The following is a 19,872-nucleotide window of genomic DNA, read 5'->3' as shown; positions in this document are numbered from 1 at the left end:
GGCCCAATCTTACACAAAACACAGAGTGTAGTGAGGGTCAGGAGAAAAAAGGCTGCGTTCAGTGTTACCTGACCGGTAAATGGTATCGGCGCCCTGTTTGTTAGTACTCACCGATACCACCATTTCGGGCCGCATCGGCCCCCCCCGCCGATACTGGTATCGGTATCGGTGCATCAGTAATTATGACCCCAAACTCTTTTGTTGTTTTTTTTTGTTTTCCTTCCAAAATCAAGTAAATGAAAAACCAGGGTTAAAATTGAGAGAAAAAAAAAAGATTCCAAGGAAGAAAAATTGCAGAGATGGCTACAAACACATGCTCAAAGCAAACATCTCATTTAAATTCCATCCATAACAGTGTAACAGGCTTTCACCTAATGGATGATATTACACTAATTGTAATCCCAGATGCCGCATCTGCATGTGCTGCTGGGTAATCTCTGCCTGGGTTTGAAATATATTCCTTCCTTCAGGCCATGAAAAAAGCACTTTATTATAAGAAGAAGCCTCCCAGATAGACAGTAGCTGTGTCAGACAAATTGCTACTTAGGAATTCTAGTCAATAATTCTAATAAACAAAGGGAAATACTGACGTATGGAAGTATTGATGGATTGATTCTTATGCCACGTAGGGTCTGCCCTATATTTCTGGTCTTTACACTGACACTTGAAGTAATGTCAACTAATACAATCAATACAATCATGTGTGTTCGCAGGTTTCTGAGTGAGCAATATTTATGAACAAGCAGTTGTTGGTCACAATCCCCAACCAACCACTGTCAAATAATCCCTTTTCTTCTGCCAATTTTTTCCCTGTTTCTGGATTGGACTCGGAGATAATCTGGGATTAGCGCAAACTGTTCGGCCTAGTGTTCTTCTCATTCATGTTGATGGCCAGACATGTTCATCACCTAAAGTTCATTCGCTTTGAACCAGCCATTTTTAATGCGGGTAGTACTGGACACTTATACGTCTTATACAGCCAAGAGTAAAAATTTGTAGAGATTGATTGATTGATTGATTGATTGATTGATTGATTGATTGATTGATTGATTGATTGATTGATTGATTGATTGATTGATTGGTTTATTGATTTTTTCCCCCTATTTTACATGTGTTAGCGTGCCCCCAAGAATGCGGCTGAACACCGAACGAACTACATCCCCAAAAATTTTTTCACATGCCTCTATTGTAACTACAAAGTTTTTGAATTATTTATTCTTGAACCCAGTGTTGTTTTTTGGCAGCCTTTTTAATTTTTGTCTTGGTCTTAGTCTTTTGGAAAATAATGCGTATTAGTCTTAGTCATATTTAAGTCATCTCAAAATGTGTTTGTCTTCATCTAGTTTTTGTTGACAAAAACTCACGACCAATTTTGTCTAATTTTAGTCTATGTTTACATTCGTCTGTAAAATTAAAAAATTCATTAAAAAAATAAATAAAGGTTTCCAACTATTTCGAATGAGCATTGATGGACGACCACATATTGTAGCGTCTGCAAGCATAACGCCAACACTTTCAGCAGGGAAGCAGTGCATTATTTTCAATAAATTATACCCACCTAGATGCCGCGAACTGTATGTAAAGAAAAGTGTCCGAGAGTGTAGGAGGACGCTTGCCGTGAGCATTAGCCTAATGCTAATGCTAATGCGAACGCAAATGCTATGCTAATGCTACGAGTTACATTTAGTGTGTGATAATCACTCAGCAGCGTGAGCAAAGACTTTTATAGGCTAAATCAACATTGCAAATGCTCTCTGGCCAAGAAAACAAATCTTACCGTGTATGCAAGCCAGCGTGGAGACTGGAGACGACACACTGGTGAATCGGGAAGGAAAGGGGACGCAGTGCGTCTCGAATGACACAACCAGACACTGCTATGATGCAGGCTAACTACACATAAATGTCACACATTGTGAACATGTGACAGAAATTTCGTCTCGTTCTCATCTTGTCAGACGAAAACTGACATTCGACTCGTTATGTTTTAGTCTCCCAAAACACATTTTAGCTCATTATCGTCTCGTCACCGTAATGAATACAGTGTTTGTTGATTAAATATTTTCGTTATCGTCATCGTTGAAAAAAACAACCCTGGTAGAACTAAGTAAAGTATAGTTGAACACCACGCTGACTTATGGCCAATGAATGACTCTGAAAGCCTTTTCACACTAGCGTAAACCCAGTGTGAAGAGCGGTCCATTGCAAGCGCAAAATAGGAGGATAAACGTAGCATACGTAGACGCTGTCAGGAAGTGAAAAGTGGAAAGCATATTTACTATAGTAACATGCAACAGTGTGTTTATTTTTCATTTTTGCAGAACAAAACAGCGACTTTTCCAATTTCAAGGGGGCAATATTATAGCCGTGTAAAGTTTTACTAGTTTTGGTGAGAAGGTGAATCATTTTTGTTGTTGTTCGTGAACGACATTTCCACACAAACGCACATCAAGGTACCATTTAGCTTAGCATGAAGAAGCATGAGAGTCATTTTTCAAGTGTCCCACAGCTCACGAAACTTTAAATAATCGCATTTATCAAGGCTTCGTTGGCCATGGTTTACGTATATCCGTTGCCGAAACGGCAAGATAGCACAGATATAAACCCCTCTGCTTTTGGATGTGTTGTTCACGTCAGCGCAGCGGCGCTGCGAAAATAGAACAAGTCTCTATTTTGGGGCCCTTCCCTCAGCGAAAACCCTAACCAACCCCAGAAACACCGACTCACTGCCTCTTTTCAATCCAAACTCAAGTCTCACCGGTTCAGACTCACCTATCCATAACAATCCCTAATATCTTTGTGTTTTAGTTTTTTACTAATTATTTTTATCTATTAGTATTTTTATTGTATTTTTTTCCCATCTCTTTAGTATTTTAAATTTGCCTTAAAGTGCATATGACACCAAAAAGCATGTTTATTTTATATTTCGTGCGGTATTTTATGCTCCTGAATGAAATGGACCGCTTAGATGTATGTGGAAGCGATCGTTTTATTTCTTCAATTTTTGAATACCGCACCATGAAAATGAATAACTTCCTGTTTTGAGGAGGAATGCGAATGTGACGTCACCTGGGTCAGCATTTGACAATACAGCATTGATTTATCGCATGCAGATGGCTGCGGATTCAGCTGATTTTGCAGATTAATGCCAACCAAATGTGCTGCAGAAAATTGTTGCTGCAACAGGGAGAGGCGTGTGAGCCTTTTTGGGTTTCAAAATGTTCTTTTTCACCGCAGATATTGGCCAAAACAAACCCTACTACTGTGGGACCATTGGACTTACCAGGAAATGAGTAAACATCGTATTTTGCATTATGTCAAATACTGGGAACATGGAACAACGTTTAAATACGTAGGTGGCTTGCATTTTGTGGCTGATTGTCCACTGAGAATGCCACTCGGCTGACGACCTACGGCATGTCGCACACCCCCTTCGGTCCTTCGCGTGCCCGCCAGGAGAGCGCTATACACGGCTTTGTTATGTCCTCTGGTCTTATGTTGACTACTTTTTGGGTTTGATTTCTTTCTAGGATTGTACGTTGTTCATCCGTCCACAGGATGTCGCTATTCTAACTCAGAATCTTAAGTTTTTCTTTGGTATTGCTGTTTGCGCTCGGCTTCCCCTAGTGGCGACTTGCTGTAAGCAGCAGGCAGAAAGAACTTTTTATTTCAGTTGGAAAAGAGGCCTTGAGGTGTTAAGACGTTACACACCTCCTCTGCACCATACATCGTTGGGAACCCTTGACAAAACAAAATCTGTAAGTTTGTACGTTTTAACAGTGGGTTAGATGTAATTTTGGTGTGTCTATTCTGTTATTTTGTTGTTATTTATGTGGCGCGAACCCACACGTTTTTGTGCTAAGCTAAAGTAGCCACTTCATTTCATTTGCTCATAATGGAGCCAGTTTTCTGTTATTTACATAAACATGTTATTGTATAGAACCTTTTATTTTGTGTATAACATTTGTGTTTTATGTATGTTTCAGTTTTACCACACACACGCACACACGTTGACACAAAGAAATAAATGAGAGGAAGGAGTTCGGGCCTCCAAGTTTCTTTGTCGGTTTAGCTCGCTGCCAAAGTCGAGTAGCCATACGCTCGGCTGAGGGCAGAAGAGTAAAAAGATTTTCAACACATCAAGCACCCAAGATGTCTCAGCAAGAAGTTTCACCACCTATCAGCCAAGTGGTCACCAGGTCGGAGGCCAGTCATTCTCATTCTTCACGCCGGTCCAGAACGAGTCAAGCTGCTGCACAAGCACGAGCAGACGCCGAAGCTGCCTACGCCAGAGCACGGTACGCCAAACGCCAAATCGACATGGAGGTCGAGAAGGCACGCATCGAGGCAACACTACACGCTCTGAAGACGGAAGGTGAAGCAGAAGCAGCGCTCGCCGCAGCTAAAGTTTGGGAGGCGACTTTCGAAGAAGAGGAGCGCGCCAAAGTCGACCTCAGCGAGCAAGGGGTATTTTCCAAGACACCCCCCTCCATCAGGCGTGCACAAGAGTATGTGCATGCTCACTTTGACGACCAGCGTGTGCAAGCAGATGGCACACAAACGCCAAACACTGAGCACCTGGTTAGGCACAATGACTCTCAACAACCAGAAAATAGCCCAAAATCAGCTGGTGCTTTTCCACATGTGCGTCACATCGACATCGCTGACGAAGAGCATCTCCAATCTCATCGTGCGAGAACGGACATCTCACACCAGCCTACACCTTCAGCAACCCCACAAAGTGAACTGTCCAATTTAGCAGCCTATCTAGCACGGCGTGATCTGCTGACATCGGGGTTCAAGGTTTTCGACAACCGGCCAGAGTCCTACCTGTCCTGGAAGTCCATGTTCTGCAACGCGACGGAAGGCCTCAATCTCAAGCCCAGCGAAGAGCTCGACCTTCTCACCAAGTGGCTCGGCGGGGAGTCTCTTCAACACGCTCAGAGGATCAGGGCGGTCCACGTGAGTAATCCACAGGCAGGTCTCCAGCGTCTGTGGCAGCGGCTAGACAAGACTTATGGCTCTCCAGAGGTAATTGAATCCTCACTCTTCCAACGGTTGCAGACTTTTCCAAGAATCTCCAACAAAGACACTCACTTACTGCAGGAGCTTGCTGATCTTCTGTTAGAGCTATCGTATGCCAAAAGTGAAAGTTATTTGCCGGGTCTTAGCTTTCTCGACACACCAAGGGGCATAAACCCGATAGTTGAAAAACTCCCATATGGACTCCAGGAGTCATGGGTTACACAAGGTACCAAATACAAAAGGGAAAACGGTGCAGTCTATCCACCTTTTTCGTATTTTGTGCGGTTCGTAAATGACTACGCTGAAATGAGAACAGACCCTAGCTTTATGTTACAGTGTTCAAACGTAATAAATCCAAGGGTTGATAAGACATCAGTAAGACGAGACAAATACAGAGTTCCATTGGCGGTGAATAAAATAGAGATCAGTCCGGCTAAATTGACAGCACTCGATCCAGACAAACAATGTCCTATCCACCAAAAACCACATTCACTCGTCAAATGCAGGGGGTTTAGAATGAAAACACTAGACGAAAGAAAGAACATTCTCAAAGAGCACGCCATTTGTTTTAAATGTTGTGCGTCCACAAATCACAGGGCTCGAGACTGTAAAGCTATTATCCAATGCTCAGAATGTGATAGCGATGCTCATGTGTCTGCCATGCATGTCGGTCCACCTCCATGGACACCTCAAGACTTTAATCCCCCAACCCAGAGTCACGGCGGGGAGTCTGAGGGCCCAAATCCTGTGAACACAGCCAGTTGCACAGAAGTATGTGGGCAAGGCGTAAAAGGAAAATCATGCTCAAAGATCTGTTTAGTTAATGTATATCGCCGAACTTCTCCAGAAAAGAAAAAGAGGGTATATGCCATGTTGGATGATCAGAGCAATTCATCCTTAGCCAGATCTGCGTTTTTTGACATGTTTAATGTGCAAGGTACCATATTCCCATACACCATGAGAACATGTGCAGGTTTATCAGAGACACGAGGTCGCAAAGCTGATGGCTTTGTTGTAGAAGATGTAGATGGTAAGGTCTCCATGATGCTGCCTACAATAACAGAATGTGATCAGATTCCAGATAATAGAGACGAAATTCCCAGCCCTGAGGTAGCAGCAGCTCACCCTCATTTGCGATCAATCGCTTCACAGATTCCTCCTCTCGACCCATCGGCAGACATTCTTCTGCTCCTGGGAAGGGACATCATTCAGGCTCATAAAGTTCGTGGTCAGGTAAATGGGCCAAACAATGCACCTCATGCCCAGCGTCTCGATTTAGGATGGGTTGTCATAGGTGATGTCTGTCTCTCTGGAGCTCATAAACCCACATTGAACTCATTTAAGACGAACGTTCTAAACAGTGGACGTCCCACGTTCCTCAGTCCTTGCGAAAACACAATCGTTATCAAAGAGAAATACACCAAAAACGATCCACTAAACACACAAGCGGAACTAGGACAACATATTTTCCAACAAACAACAAATGACGACAAAGTTGCACTTTCGGCAGAAGATGCGTTGTTCCTAGACATTATGCACAACAACTTTGCTAAAGATGAGGCGAATAACTGGGTAGCTCCACTTCCATTCCGCTCACCTAGGCGGCGCCTACCTGACAATCGGCAGCAGGCCTACAATCGTTTAATGTCGCTCCGCAAAACGCTGAGAAGAAAACCTGAAATGAGAGCGCATTACGCTGAGTTTATGGAGAAAATATTCAGCAAGGGCCATGCCGAACCAGCGCCCGCACTGGCGCCAGATCAAGAGTGCTGGTATCTCCCTAGTTTTGGCGTTTACCACCCGCAAAAGCCAGAAAAAATTAGGGTAGTCTTTGATTCGAGTGCTCAACTTGACAATGTTTCTCTCAATGACGTGCTCCTCAAGGGACCAGATCTTAACAACACTCTCGTAGGAGTTCTGATGCGGTTTAGGTCCGACCCATACGCCGTTATGGCAGATGTGGAGCATATGTTTCACAACTTTATAGTACGAGAAGACCACCGTAACTACCTTCGTTTCTTGTGGTTCCAAAATCATGACCTTGATGGAAAAGTGCAAGAATTTAGGATGACTGTTCATGTGTTTGGTAATTGTCCTTCCCCATCAGTCGCCATCTTTGGACTGAAAAGAACAGCCATAGAAGGAGAAATGGAATTTGGCAGTGACGCAAAAGAATTCATTGAACGGCACTTCTATGTAGATGATGGGCTAAAGTCATTCTCTTCCATAGAGCAGGCCATTGATGTTCTTAGTAGGGCACAGAAGATGCTGGCTCAGTGTAACATACGCCTGCACAAAATCTCATCCAATTGTCCTCTCATAACAGGAGCCTTTCCAACCGAAGATCGTGCTGTAGGCATGCAAGGTCTTGACATTGGGCAGACTACCCCACCAATGCAGCGCAGTTTGGGCTTAGGATGGGAGCTGTTGACTGACCAATTCAAGTTCCAAGTAAGAGTAAATGAAAGGCCGTTCACAAAAAGGGGAGTTCTGTCAGTTATCAACAGTGTGTTCGACCCACTTGGTTTTGCTATTCCAGTAATCGTAGGGGGTAGAACCATACTCAGAGACATTTCCACAAATGTTTCAGAGTGGGACACTGAACTGCCAAAAGACAAATTAGAACAGTGGCAAAAGTGGAAAAGTTCCCTCGGACACCTACAACATCTTGAAATTCCCAGAATGTACACTTCAATACCGCTGTCTGCAGCCCAAAGAATAGAGATTGACGTTTTTTGTGATGCTTCCACAAAAGCCGTAGGTGCGGTAGCCTACCTCAAACTCACAAATGAGGACGGACACAGCGAAGTGGGATTCCTCCTCGGCAAAGCACGTTTAGCTCCTAAACCAGACATCACCATACCCCGACTTGAACTCTGTGCAGCAGTCCTGGCCGTGGAAGTAGCAGAGTTGGTTCTAGAGGAGCTGGATGTCACAGTCGATCAGGTGAATCTTTACACAGACTCAAAGGTAGTGCTTGGGTACATCTCAAACACCAAGAGACGCTTTCACGTTTATGTGCACAACAGAGTCGAACGCATCAGGCGCTTTGCACAAACTCACCAGTGGCATTACGTGCCCACACACTTAAATCCGGCAGACCATGCCACACGAGCGTTGCCCGCTGAGCAGCTCTCCAGCTCCACCTGGCTCAGAGGCCCAGCTTTCCTCTCCAGGTTGGACCAAAGTCAAGTTCGAAGTCAAACCTTCGATCTCATAGACCCAGAGACTGACTGTGAGTTGCGTCCTGAGGTAACAACTTGCACTACCACCCTATCAAAAGGCCAGTTTAATAGTGCCAGATTTGAAAGGTTTTCAAGTTGGAAGGTGCTGCAAAAGGCTATTGCCAAACTCCAACATATAGCTCAATCATTCAAGAACAACTCTGAGGTTTCCTGTCGTGGCTGGCACAACTGCAACAAACATTTAACTGAAAAGTCACTGCAACTAGCCAAGACCACGATCATTCGCACCGTTCAAAGAGAGGTCTTCGCAGAAGATATTGGATGCATTGAAAAAGGCACAGCTTTAAAAAACTCAAGTCCACTCAGCAAACTGAATCCATTTGTTGACACGCAAGGGCTCCTTAAAGTTGGAGGCCGACTAAAGAAAGCACAGTTGTCTGCAGAAGAAACCAATCCCATACTAATCCCTGGAAAGCACCATCTTGCTCAGCTCATAATAAGACACTTTCACGAAAAATTATGTCACCAGGGAAGGCATTTCACGGAGGGAGCAGTCAGAGCAGGGGGCTTTTGGATTGTGGGAGGAAAAAGAGCAGTAAGCAGTGTGATTTTCAAGTGCATCACATGCCGCAAATTAAGGGGCAGGCAACCTGAACAGATCATGGCTGAGCTACCTGAAGACAGGCTGTCCACGGACCCTCCTTTCACAAATGTAGGCCTTGATGTGTTCGGTCCCTGGTCCGTTACAGTGAGAAAAACGCGTGGTGCTAATGCAGATGCTAAAAGATGGGCAGTCATATTCACCTGCATGAGTACACGTGCAATTCATATTGAAGTGATTGAGTCAATGGACACATCGTCATTCATTAATGCACTGCGTCGTTTCTTTGCCATCCGAGGTGGTGCCAAACTCTTGAGATCTGATTGTGGGACAAATTTTGTGAGTGCCTGCAAAGAGCTCCAAATAGACAAACTAGGCTGTCACAATGACAAAATAGGCACATTCTTGAAAGACAGTGCGTGCAAATGGCAGTTTAATCCTCCACATGCATCCCATATGGCTGGTTCCTGGGAACGCATGATCGGCGTCACCCGAAAAATCCTCAATGCAATGCTCCTTGAACATCCATATGGGAAGCTCACACATGAAGTACTCGTAACATTGTTAGCTGAAGTTACCGCAATTGTAAATGCCCGTCCGCTAACAGCCGTTTCTACAGATCCCGAAAACCCAGTCATTCTTACTCCTGCGATGCTACTCACGCAAAAGGTTGGCACACCACCGATTCCACCAGGGCAGTTTCAGACCAGTGACCTATTCAAAGCCCAATGGAAGCGCGTGCAGTACTTAGCTAATGTTTTCTGGAGTCGTTGGCAGAAAGAATACATCGCAGGCTTGCAGGTTCGTCGCAAGTGGAAAATAAAAAAGCCGAACCTTCAAATGGGCGACGTTGTTTTAATGAGGGAGTCTCTGGAACATAGGAATAATTGGCCACTCGGACTGATCACAAAATCTTTCCCAAGTGAGGACGGTAATGTCAGAAAAGTTGAGGTTAAGATTTGCCGAAACGGCGAGAATAGGTTTTACATTCGCCCAATTCGTGAAGTTGTGCTTTTGCTGTCTAAGGGTAGCATGTAAAACGAGTTGTTGTTGTGTATCGTTCATTAGTTAAGAGCTGACATCTTGCAGATGTCAGGCGGGGAGTGTTATGTCCTCTGGTCTTATGTTGACTACTTTTTGGGTTTGATTTCTTTCTAGGATTGTACGTTGTTCATCCGTCCACAGGATGTCGCTATTCTAACTCAGAATCTTAAGTTTTTCTTTGGTATTGCTGTTTGCGCTCGGCTTCCCCTAGTGGCGACTTGCTGTAAGCAGCAGGCAGAAAGAACTTTTTATTTCAGTTGGAAAAGAGGCCTTGAGGTGTTAAGACGTTACACACCTCCTCTGCACCATACATCGTTGGGAACCCTTGACAAAACAAAATCTGTAAGTTTGTACGTTTTAACAGTGGGTTAGATGTAATTTTGGTGTGTCTATTCTGTTATTTTGTTGTTATTTATGTGGCGCGAACCCACACGTTTTTGTGCTAAGCTAAAGTAGCCACTTCATTTCATTTGCTCATAATGGAGCCAGTTTTCTGTTATTTACATAAACATGTTATTGTATAGAACCTTTTATTTTGTGTATAACATTTGTGTTTTATGTATGTTTCAGTTTTACCACACACACGCACACACGTTGACACAAAGAAATAAATGAGAGGAAGGAGTTCGGGCCTCCAAGTTTCTTTGTCGGTTTAGCTCGCTGCCAAAGTCGAGTAGCCATACGCTCGGCTGAGGGCAGAAGAGGCTTATTGCCGTCCTTGTGTGCCCGGTGTTCTGTCAAATTTTCAACCCATTCAGAAATTGTAACTTCTTTTTGTGTTAAAAATGGCAGCCACTACAGCGATTAAAAAGTAAACACTACAAACTTTCTTTAAATAAAGGGCTATTTACTTACGTTTGATCATGGTCGGACATGTAGAAAAGTTCTCCCCAGACACATCCTGCCATGTTAGCTGCACAACAACTGCATGCCACTCTCTCACTGTTTACGTCTTCGCCATGTACTAAATGACTATTTTATGCCATATTTGTGTTGACCATGTGGCAACTACGCGCTCCTCTGACGTTGTCCTGTTTGTCCAGCTGCTTCTCCGGCAAACGTGCTCTCCTGCCCGCAGCAGGGGAATGAGTCCGGCTAGCTGTAACTCGCTCGCCGCTGGGCGTTTGCTGATCACCGAAGACAATCAACAACCTTGCCGCTGTTTGACATGATCCTGGGTAGTTTTGTGTGATTTTTCACTTCGAGAGCCGAGAATAAGAATTTGAAGCATCACTCTGTTCGGGTTAGCATGTTGGCTAGCTGCCACGCCTCCTGGTTTGTTTACGCTTTCCGAAGCCGGGGCAGGGAAATGACAAAAGCCAGACTAACTACGGTGGCATAAAATACAGTTTGAGAGGTGCAAGAACTGGATAGTTTTGACCATTATGGAGTAATTTTGCCATGTTGTACTGAATAAATGCATTTTTAATATTTCATTTTCCATTTAGTACAAGACTGCTATTTGTCATGACTATACAATTTATTTAGCAATTGGGGAAAAATACTTCGATAAAAAGAATATCCTGTAAAAATATTGGAGTAGAGAGACCAAAACAATGACATTTTGCTGCTCTCTTCGTCATTCCGGGGGGTGGCAGCGCAGCCCATCCCTCCTCCTACAGCCCAGCAAAGGAGCCCTCGTCCCCCCCCCCCCCCCCCAGAATCCAGCACGCCACGCCACGGGGCCCCCAGCGGCCCACCAAGCCCAGAGCAGGGCAGGGTCCCCTGACATAGCAGGCAACATCCTGCCGATATACTACCGCCCAGCCAGCGATCCATGATGGAGCACAGGGCGGATACCCAGTTAGAGAAGAGAGGGAAAGGAGGAGGCAGGAGGACGCCGAGGAGCCGCCGTGGGGCGACGCGAGACCGGAGCCCCGACCTCCCCCCACTCCTGCGGCCAGCAGCCCAGGCAGAGAGGAGGCCATGCCATAGAAAAAAAAGTGTGGGACTCACCTAGCACCCTATTACTGTGGCTGCCAGGTTCCCGGCTGGCAGTCATTACCCAGTATCGTGATGGGATTGTGAGGGGAGGGTAGTGCAATGTATGCATTAAAATAGGAGAGCTTGGCTTGGGGCAGTGGGACCGCAGCATGGAAATTCAACCCAGCCGCCCGTCCCACCGCCCTTTGCCAGAGCTCTCCTTCAGAGTATGATGTGTGTGCTGCGTTAAAAAAGGTGCAGGGATGGCAGGGCCTGCCGTGAGGAGGTAACCGTGAGGCACCCCCCACCACCTGGTCCCAACCATCCCACAACCTTGGTGTGTGATGCATTAAAAACAGTGGGGAGCCAGGCCGGGACTGTATGGCCCCATCCCAACTCTCCCTGGATAAATGAATGAGTATGTAAGTGCCAGGGTGAAAGATATTTACAGTGTCAAAGTGAGGAGTGCGTGAGTTAAGAGGCAGGCTCCCGCGGGCGTGGCCCCGTCCACCGGAACCACCGGCCGCAGGGCAGGAGAAGCGCCAGGGCCCTGATCCTACCCCGCCCCAGACCACCCACGGCGCACCCGCAACCTCCCCGGTATCCGGTACATGGAGACGCGGCTCGGGAGGGAACTATGGCCGCCGCATACACTACCCAACCCTCGCTCCACTCCACCCAACCCAGGCCGGCCGGGGAAGGGCCGCGGCCCCGGACCGGCACCCGCGCGGCACCCTCACCTGCCCGCGCGACCAGCGTGCGCCCGACGGGATCCACGCATGACCAGACGCCACCAGACAAGCCCCAGCTGAAAACCCCGGGGACAGGACCGGCGACCCGACGGCACAGGGCAGGACGCCAACAAACTCCACCTGTGAAGCTGACAGAAGGAGAGGTTTATCAAACACCCTTAGATGTATGCCAAGGACCAGTGAAGTGTATTATTTAAGCATAGTTCCTTAATTGTTCTGAATCTGGTAATTAATATATAGGGTGTCCCAGAAAAATTGCATACGTTCCGCAGCAGCTGGCAACTAAATTGTCTATGGGTTTTTTGTAGTTTAAACCCATTGACTGACTAATCTTTGGAGGAAGAAAATTATTTATCACATGCTGCTGGGAGTGTATAAAGTGGTTCAGGTTTAAACATGTCCAGTTTTCAGATGCAGAAGGATGCATACAACTTCCTTGGACACCACGCGGACATCAATTTATGTATACATTTTTATTATTTTTGTGGCATTCCTTCGCAGACGAGAGAGAATCCTTATTCTATGTCCATCATTCTTGTGACTGTTTCCCTCTGTTGTTCATATTTGTCCATTTTATTTGACTGTTTGGCAGATATTTTTTCTGATGTTATATATTCAATGATTACATTTAGCCATTGGTTCATGCTAACGTTTTGTTTGTTTTTCCAATTCAGCAATATTTTTTTTTTTTTTTTTTTTGTGAATTCTAAATCAGATGAAACCATGGCCCTGCCGACGTCATCCTCCTGTTGGGGACGCTAGAGCCCTATAATGGTAGGCGTGGCTAAACGGCAGATTAAAAGACTAATTTATTGTCATCTGCGCTTTGCCAAATTGTTGTATATAGTTGAATCGTGTCAAAATACGATTCTAATTCACATAATAAAGCTATGTAAGACGTTTTTATCCTGTCGTGTGCACTTTAAGCATTCTATGCTTATTTAATTTTACTGTTTTCAGTCTTTAATTTCTTAATTGTTCTTTAAATGATTGTACGGCGACCTTGAGAGCCAGAAAGGCGCCTTCAAATAAAATGTATTATTATTATCATTAATATTAATAAAAACTAAATTAATGAATTTAATATAAAACTTATAAGAAATAAAATATAAGCAGGAATACACACTGGTTACGGCCCAAAGTCATACTCTAAAGTTGTTGTTGTTTTTTTTTAACTCATCAGATATGACGATAGACATCCAATTAATCTAAACCGGAAAGATTTGCTGTGAATCTTCATGTTTCAGTCCCATTGACTTGCTCTAGACGTCCAATCCATTTTGACTGTCCATTTGCCCCTTCCAGTCTTAATGGATTAAAGTGACAGCTAATGATTAAGTAAAAGCTTTGTGAGTGTTTAAAAAAAAAAAAAAAACCAAATCATTATTTATGCATGAAAGGGTTAAGTGGCTTTGAAGCTTCAATTGGAAGCCTATAAAATAAAACCGCAGGAAATTTGAATTATGCTCCGCTGGTGATGAGAGCAGCGTGGGATTCTTCCCAATGTGGGGAGGGGGAGAGGGGGAGAGAGAGAGCGAGAGAGAGAGAGAGAGAGAGAAAGAGGGAGAGAGAGAGCGGGAGAGAGGGAGAGAGGGAGAGAGAGATTGCCATTGTTCTGCAGTTCATCATGACCAAGGAGCATTTTTATCCCATTTGCTAATGCACTCAACCTGTGGAGTTGTCAGACTCATGTTCAATGCTTTCCGGTTATCAGCATGAGCACCGAATGCAGCAGCTACTTCAACACCGGCAACAATTTGGTGGATGCGTTCACCTGCCCTAAACCTGGAAATGCCGCCGCTCGTTTCTGTTGTGGATTTAATGACTTGAAGTACTGCTGTGATGACCCTAACAGCTTTTATCCACATGACTATGCTTACATGTGGTGGCTGAGGTACTGAGTAAAGTCCTTGTCTACTGCACAGTGGATATTATGTTTAAATCATAGGGTTGATAATTTTAGTGAGAACTGCAATTTATTTTTTATTTTTTGCATAGCTTTCTGTGATGTACTTCCACATTTTACTCTATACAGTACATATATTTGCTGTAGATTTTAATCGATATACATGTAATATTTTGTTCCACTTGAAATGCTTAAAAATGTCATGTTCTTTTGCAGGGTTTTCCAAACTATATATTTCTCTTAGGGCTACTTTCAGAAACATCGAAGGATGCAGGGGCCAAATTAATATTTTTCCACTTTTATTTGTTAAACACGCCTTTACAGTATATATTGTCATATCATACAGTACTTATATGCGTATATTTATATATACTTGTGAGGATAAGATCAAATCTTTCGATGTTACTCTGAACATGCCAAATTTAAACACGCATTTTGTAAATCTTTACAATGATGGCAGCTTTTTGAAAATGGAGTAAAGATTAAGAAAATTAGTTTTTAAGACAACAAACTTCTTAAACATATATCACATGGAAAGGAGAGCTATGAAGTGAAATTGAACTGATTTCAATTGAAATTTCTTGTCTTGATTTCAACATGTTGGAAAGTTTTGACGCCTGTGCTCATGGAGAGGCACTGTTTAAGTGATTAGGTCTACTAGTAAATGGTGTTGAAGCTGAGAAATGCTACATGATGTAGGCTGAAGTCAAGCTTATTGTGCGGGCCATATTCATTAATACAGTGGTACCTCGACATACGATCACTTCGACATACGTAAAATTGAACTTGTCATTTGTTTTGACATAAGACGATATGCTTGAAATCCGACGATTTAGGATAGCGTCGCTTTTTCTTTGTTTTCCGGCAAGACGGACGCACGACTGATTTTCTTGTGAGAGAAATCAACATGGGTCACAAGAAGGTTATTGCAGTTAGTGAAAATAGTTTGTCAGGTTTGTAATTGTTCATTTAATCAGAACTTGTGCAACACAACACAGCTACTTTCCACCATAGCCAACTCCTGCAACAACAGAACATGAAAAAAGGAAGTAAAAACTTCCCGCTCTTCCACACCTCTTTCACTCTCTCGCCAGTCACCCGGCGCGTTCAGAAACAGCATGCAAAATCAAACCGCTACGTTAGAACCGGAATTGTTACTTGATTTTATTATTATTATTACGATTTGCATTTATAATTCATTTGTTTTGCTATATATAGTTGCTATTTGTAATCATACTTGGAGTATTTATTAGGGACAAAAACATGTCTTGTAAATTTGACACAACACAGAAAATTGTATTGCTATCAAGCTTGCCAAAGTTGAGCCCGTCTTCCATCTGTAGGACGATGTGGGTGTGACTGCTAAAAAAACACTGCAAACACGCCATGTTCGTCCTTCACTGTGTCGATTAAATACATTCATTCACTCAATAAGTAAGCTCTGTGTCACGTTCTGCTCCTGGTCAGATTTTGTGTTGTTACAGAGCCGGCTGTGGGGGCGTTCCCGACATTACACCTGCAGCTAATTCCTGTTCATCGACAATAGTATGAAGACGCAGGCGATCCACTGGAAGGGCGCCGAGATATTCCTTGCTGGTCGCCATTCGACATCCTTGTCATTCGAGTAACTTGCTATTTTGGAAATCTAATTTTGGCCCTGCTGTGGGTTTTGGTCGCCTGTCGCTTTAGTTTTGTATGCCTCTACCTTGTGTAGGTACGTGAGTGTATTCTAGTTGTATTATTGACTCTCTGCCTACCACCTTGGTTTACCCTCGCGTTTGTATATTGATCCCCGTCGACCTCCTGTCACAGACCCGTTTTGTTATTTTCCCTTTTTGCCGCAATCGCTTGTGTTTTTGTTTTCTATCTAATAAACCCCTGTACGATTCCCTCAGTCGTTTGTTGTCTGTTGTGAGGTCCAACCTTGTTTCCGTGTTCGCGGACGCTTGACACTCTGAAGTCTTTGAAGATCCATTATACTGTGGCATTATTTTATGTAGCATAGTGTACTGTATTTTGAGACTAGATCCAGTGTGTTAATTTGGCTTGTAGAATGGTGTTGAATTGCTTCAGCATAGAAATGAAAATTGCAGTCATGCAAGTGAAAGTGCGCCGTCCCAATAGAAAGATGTGTTTTTTTTTTTTTTATAAACTGGAAGGGTAGAACCTCTTCGTTAAAAATAAAAAATACTGACATTAACAATTGTGGGTTATTAGAGCCTACAAGTCTTTAAGATCGTGGTTCCCTTTAAGGATTAAGCGTAGGTTTTTAGGCTGTGGAACGAATTAATCGTATTATAATGTATTCTTATAGGAAAATCCCACTTTACATACAACAATTTCGATTTACAAACCAGGTCTTGAAACAAATTTAATTCGTATGTAGTGGTACCACTGTATTGTCAAAATTTGCTGCGGGCCAATGAAAACTAGGAGTTGGCCCACAGGCCATAGCTTGGACACCCCTATGTACATTCAATGTAACATTGTGTATGCAATTTTTACTCTCTTATCTAAAAAATCCTGTAAACGCATCTCAATAACTAATTTTGTCTTTCAAATTAGTAGGTTATTGTAAAATATACATCCAAATTATATACAATATATTATATATGAAGGAAAACACAGACAAGGCTGAAAAAGCAGTTTGTGCTCTTGCACCCGTCTTTAAAATAAACGGTTGTGTTTTAAGCCAAAAGAACTGTTGTGATTGATAGAACAATACGTCTATGTATGCTGCTATAGCAGTTTCATGGCGCATTAAACCCCCGAACTATTTTTAATTTGTCCATTTTACCCTGGACACCCCCTTTTACAGATACCGCGCGACCGCTTTTGTTTTATTTATTATTTATTATTATTATCATTATTTATTTATTATTATTTATTATTCGAAATGTCTATCATTTACAGCTTAGAATAATTAATTGATGTCTAATATTTAGTTAAAAAAAAAAAAAACGACTTTAAAAAAATTATTCACTCGCATATTTTAAACTTTTAAACAAATTGTGTCAAAATGAAAAAAATATCTGTAAAAAACTATCATAAACTATCATATAAAACTATCATAACTATCGCTTAATTGTATTTTTTTTTGTTACCGTCGCATATTACCTGATATATTAGATGAGAAATAATCGATCCAAAAAAAGAAAATTGGAAGAAAAAAAAACATTTAAAAGGGTAAACATATGAAAATGAAAATCTCGATCAATCCTTGATGTCTGCGATTTCTGCATCGTGACCCTTATTATATTATCGTGTTTCACCAATGAAATCCCCCCCAAAATCCGGCTGTGGCCATTCACAGCTGTGTCTTGACACTCAGTGATGCATGCTATACAGAGTTTTTGGATCGAAACAAGGTAAGTACGTGATAATATCTCGTTAAAATCATGGCGTCTTTAATTATGCTCTCTTAGCTCTCATCTCCAGTTAGGGTTTAGGGGTTTAATTTTTATTTTATTTTTTTTAATATAAATGCCCTCTTGCTCAATTTTTTCCACCAGAAAATTGAGATTTTAAGCTTTCCAATGATGTATTACACATGTGTATAGGACAATTTTGAAATTTGGCCAAATTGGGGTTATCAGAGCGGAACTTCAACCACCTGAGTGTTTTCTGCCATATGTATTAGATGACAAAATCAATATTAACTCCTGTTTTCTGTGTAATAAAAATCTTTGTATTCGAAGTAACTTTAGTACAGTAAAACCTCGATTAATGGACAATGGGTGTAGGAATCCTCCGTTATTTCCTACAATGTGTCGGATTGAAGCTCCTTTTTTCATGGCCAGCAAATGACCTAAAATGATTTTAAATAATGGTAATAAGTTGTTATTTTTTTGCATTACCTGCAAACATTCTTGTGAACGTGCCATAATTTTTGCTGATTCAAATATACCAATTGAAACATGATAATTAAAAGAAGCTTTTGGAGTCTAAGATGGGTACAACTACTATGGTAGATGCTGACCGCTATTTCCAAGTCCGCTAAATCGAGGTTAAAGTGTACATTGCTACAATTTACATTTCTAAATTCTGAATTCATCTTTCCTTCTCCTATCCTTTTTTCTTTTCTCAGTATTTTGGCTCTTGCTGGCCTGTCTTTTGCAGCAGTGGTCCTTCTAGCTTTCCTCATAACAGTCTGTGTTCTTTGCTACCTCTTTATTGCTACCAAACCGAGTCGCCCTGACAACAACATACCCTTAAGAGCACCTGGTTAGTGTGTGTCACGCATTCGCTGCCATACTTTTCAAGACTTTTGTTGCTGCATATTTTTTGTGCTTTCCAGCAGGCGACCCTCAGGAAGGATCCAGCTTGACAGGAGCAGTCTGTACATCTGGTCCGCAGGGATTCCGAAAACACTTCAAGAGCAGCAAATTACATTCTGATAACCAGCCTCCTGACCCGACGCGTCTGTTCCAGAGATGTTTTATAGCAAATCTTACAGACGTGAGAGTGGAGAATCCCTCGTAAAATCCTTAAAGTGGCTCCACTTGACCAACACACAGACTGCTTGATTGAGAATAGAAGATCTTGATGTGGACAAGGAAAAAACCTAGGAGGATTTTTGTTGTTGAGTATTGTTCAGTATTGTCCACAGCACATTTATTTGGAGTAGTGGTGTGCTGGAGCCCTGGAGTTCCAAGTCATTATCTTTTTGGAAAGTCAAGTAACAGATTATGTACAGTCAAGTTGACTTTTTAAAGCACCTGCAGTACCTGGTCTTCATGATGAGAGATGAGTGTTAGATATGACACGTTTACAACAATGACATGGGTGCCTCAGACCTGTTCCACATCAAATAATTATTGTACTGACTGGGATAGCAGCAAATTTAAATTAATTAATTAATTAATTAATTAATTAATTAATTAATTTAAATCAAATTGCATTTAGGTCACTTTCATGTTGTAAATAACAGGTGCTTTCTGCCTATTTTTCGTCAGTGAGCCGGTCTAATTTCATCTGTCAGACAACAGTTCCGTCTGTCCTGTCTAGTGTCACTGTCTGTTAAAAGAAAAAAAAAAAAAAAAAAAAGCCTAAGTACCTATTGTTGTACATGCTGTTCCCGCGTCTTTGAAAAATTGAGGATGTTCAGTTGAATTAGAAATGAATAGCTCTTGCAGGTCATCCTTTCTGTAATCGGGCCAATTTTACGTTGTGTCCCCACTTGAATGTTCAAGATAATCCCCCAAAAAATTTTTTTCCCCAAAAGTTTTAATGTTTAACTTTTTAATATATTTTGAGTGTGAGGCTCTATTTACCGTAATTTCCAGAATATAACACTTTTTTTCCCCCAAAATAAACTTGTAAAATCATGGTGCGCATTATACACGGGTACAGGGATGGAGACAGAAATATATATATATTTTATATATACATATGCAGTATATATAAAAACCGATTTTTTTTATTGACACGGCCATGTTG

General features: G+C 42.4%; 3 protein-coding genes across 3 annotated transcripts; all 3 read left to right on the top strand.

The window, feature by feature from the left end:
* The first annotated feature begins 3,556 nt into the window (after positions 1-3,556).
* Positions 3,557-7,147, top strand: LOC130929954 (uncharacterized). The gene is made up of 3 exons (XM_057857592.1): positions 3,557-3,755; positions 3,984-7,074; positions 7,130-7,147. Exons 2-3 carry the CDS (start codon positions 4,150-4,152, stop codon positions 7,145-7,147), a joined length of 2,943 nt encoding a protein of 980 aa, XP_057713575.1. The 5' UTR covers positions 3,557-3,755; positions 3,984-4,149.
* Positions 7,148-7,338: 191 nt separating this feature from the next.
* Positions 7,339-10,502, top strand: LOC130929987 (uncharacterized). Its single transcript, XM_057857640.1, has 2 exons — positions 7,339-10,194; positions 10,423-10,502. The coding sequence occupies exon 1, from the start codon at positions 7,381-7,383 to the stop codon at positions 9,844-9,846; it is 2,466 nt and encodes an 821-aa protein (XP_057713623.1). The 5' UTR covers positions 7,339-7,380; the 3' UTR covers positions 9,847-10,194; positions 10,423-10,502.
* A 3,711-nt stretch (positions 10,503-14,213) lies between these two features.
* Positions 14,214-19,442, top strand: LOC130930119 (protein shisa-like-2A). Its single transcript, XM_057857857.1, has 3 exons — positions 14,214-14,421; positions 18,521-18,657; positions 18,731-19,442. The coding sequence occupies exons 1-3, from the start codon at positions 14,243-14,245 to the stop codon at positions 18,913-18,915; spliced, it is 501 nt and encodes a 166-aa protein (XP_057713840.1). The 5' UTR covers positions 14,214-14,242; the 3' UTR covers positions 18,916-19,442.
* Positions 19,443-19,872: the final 430 nt, after the last annotated feature.

This window comes from Corythoichthys intestinalis, chromosome 14 (genome assembly GCF_030265065.1).
Source record: "Corythoichthys intestinalis isolate RoL2023-P3 chromosome 14, ASM3026506v1, whole genome shotgun sequence".
NCBI lineage: Eukaryota > Metazoa > Chordata > Actinopteri > Syngnathiformes > Syngnathidae > Corythoichthys > Corythoichthys intestinalis.
This window is presented reverse-complemented; position numbering and strand designations above follow the sequence as displayed.

Bases quoted from the DNA above. Each gene is read 5' to 3' on its own strand.
- LOC130929954 (XM_057857592.1), top strand. From the start codon at position 4,150: ATGTCTCAGCAAGAAGTTTCACCACCTATCAGCCAAGTGGTCACCAGG.
- LOC130929987 (XM_057857640.1), top strand. From the start codon at position 7,381: ATGCAAGGTCTTGACATTGGGCAGACTACCCCACCAATGCAGCGCAGT.
- LOC130930119 (XM_057857857.1), top strand. From the start codon at position 14,243: ATGAGCACCGAATGCAGCAGCTACTTCAACACCGGCAACAATTTGGTG. The intron at 14,422-18,520 runs GTACTGAGTAAA...TTCTTTTCTCAG, and splicing joins GCTTACATGTGGTGGCTGAG to TATTTTGGCTCTTGCTGGCC. The intron at 18,658-18,730 runs GTTAGTGTGTGT...TGTGCTTTCCAG, and splicing joins CATACCCTTAAGAGCACCTG to CAGGCGACCCTCAGGAAGGA.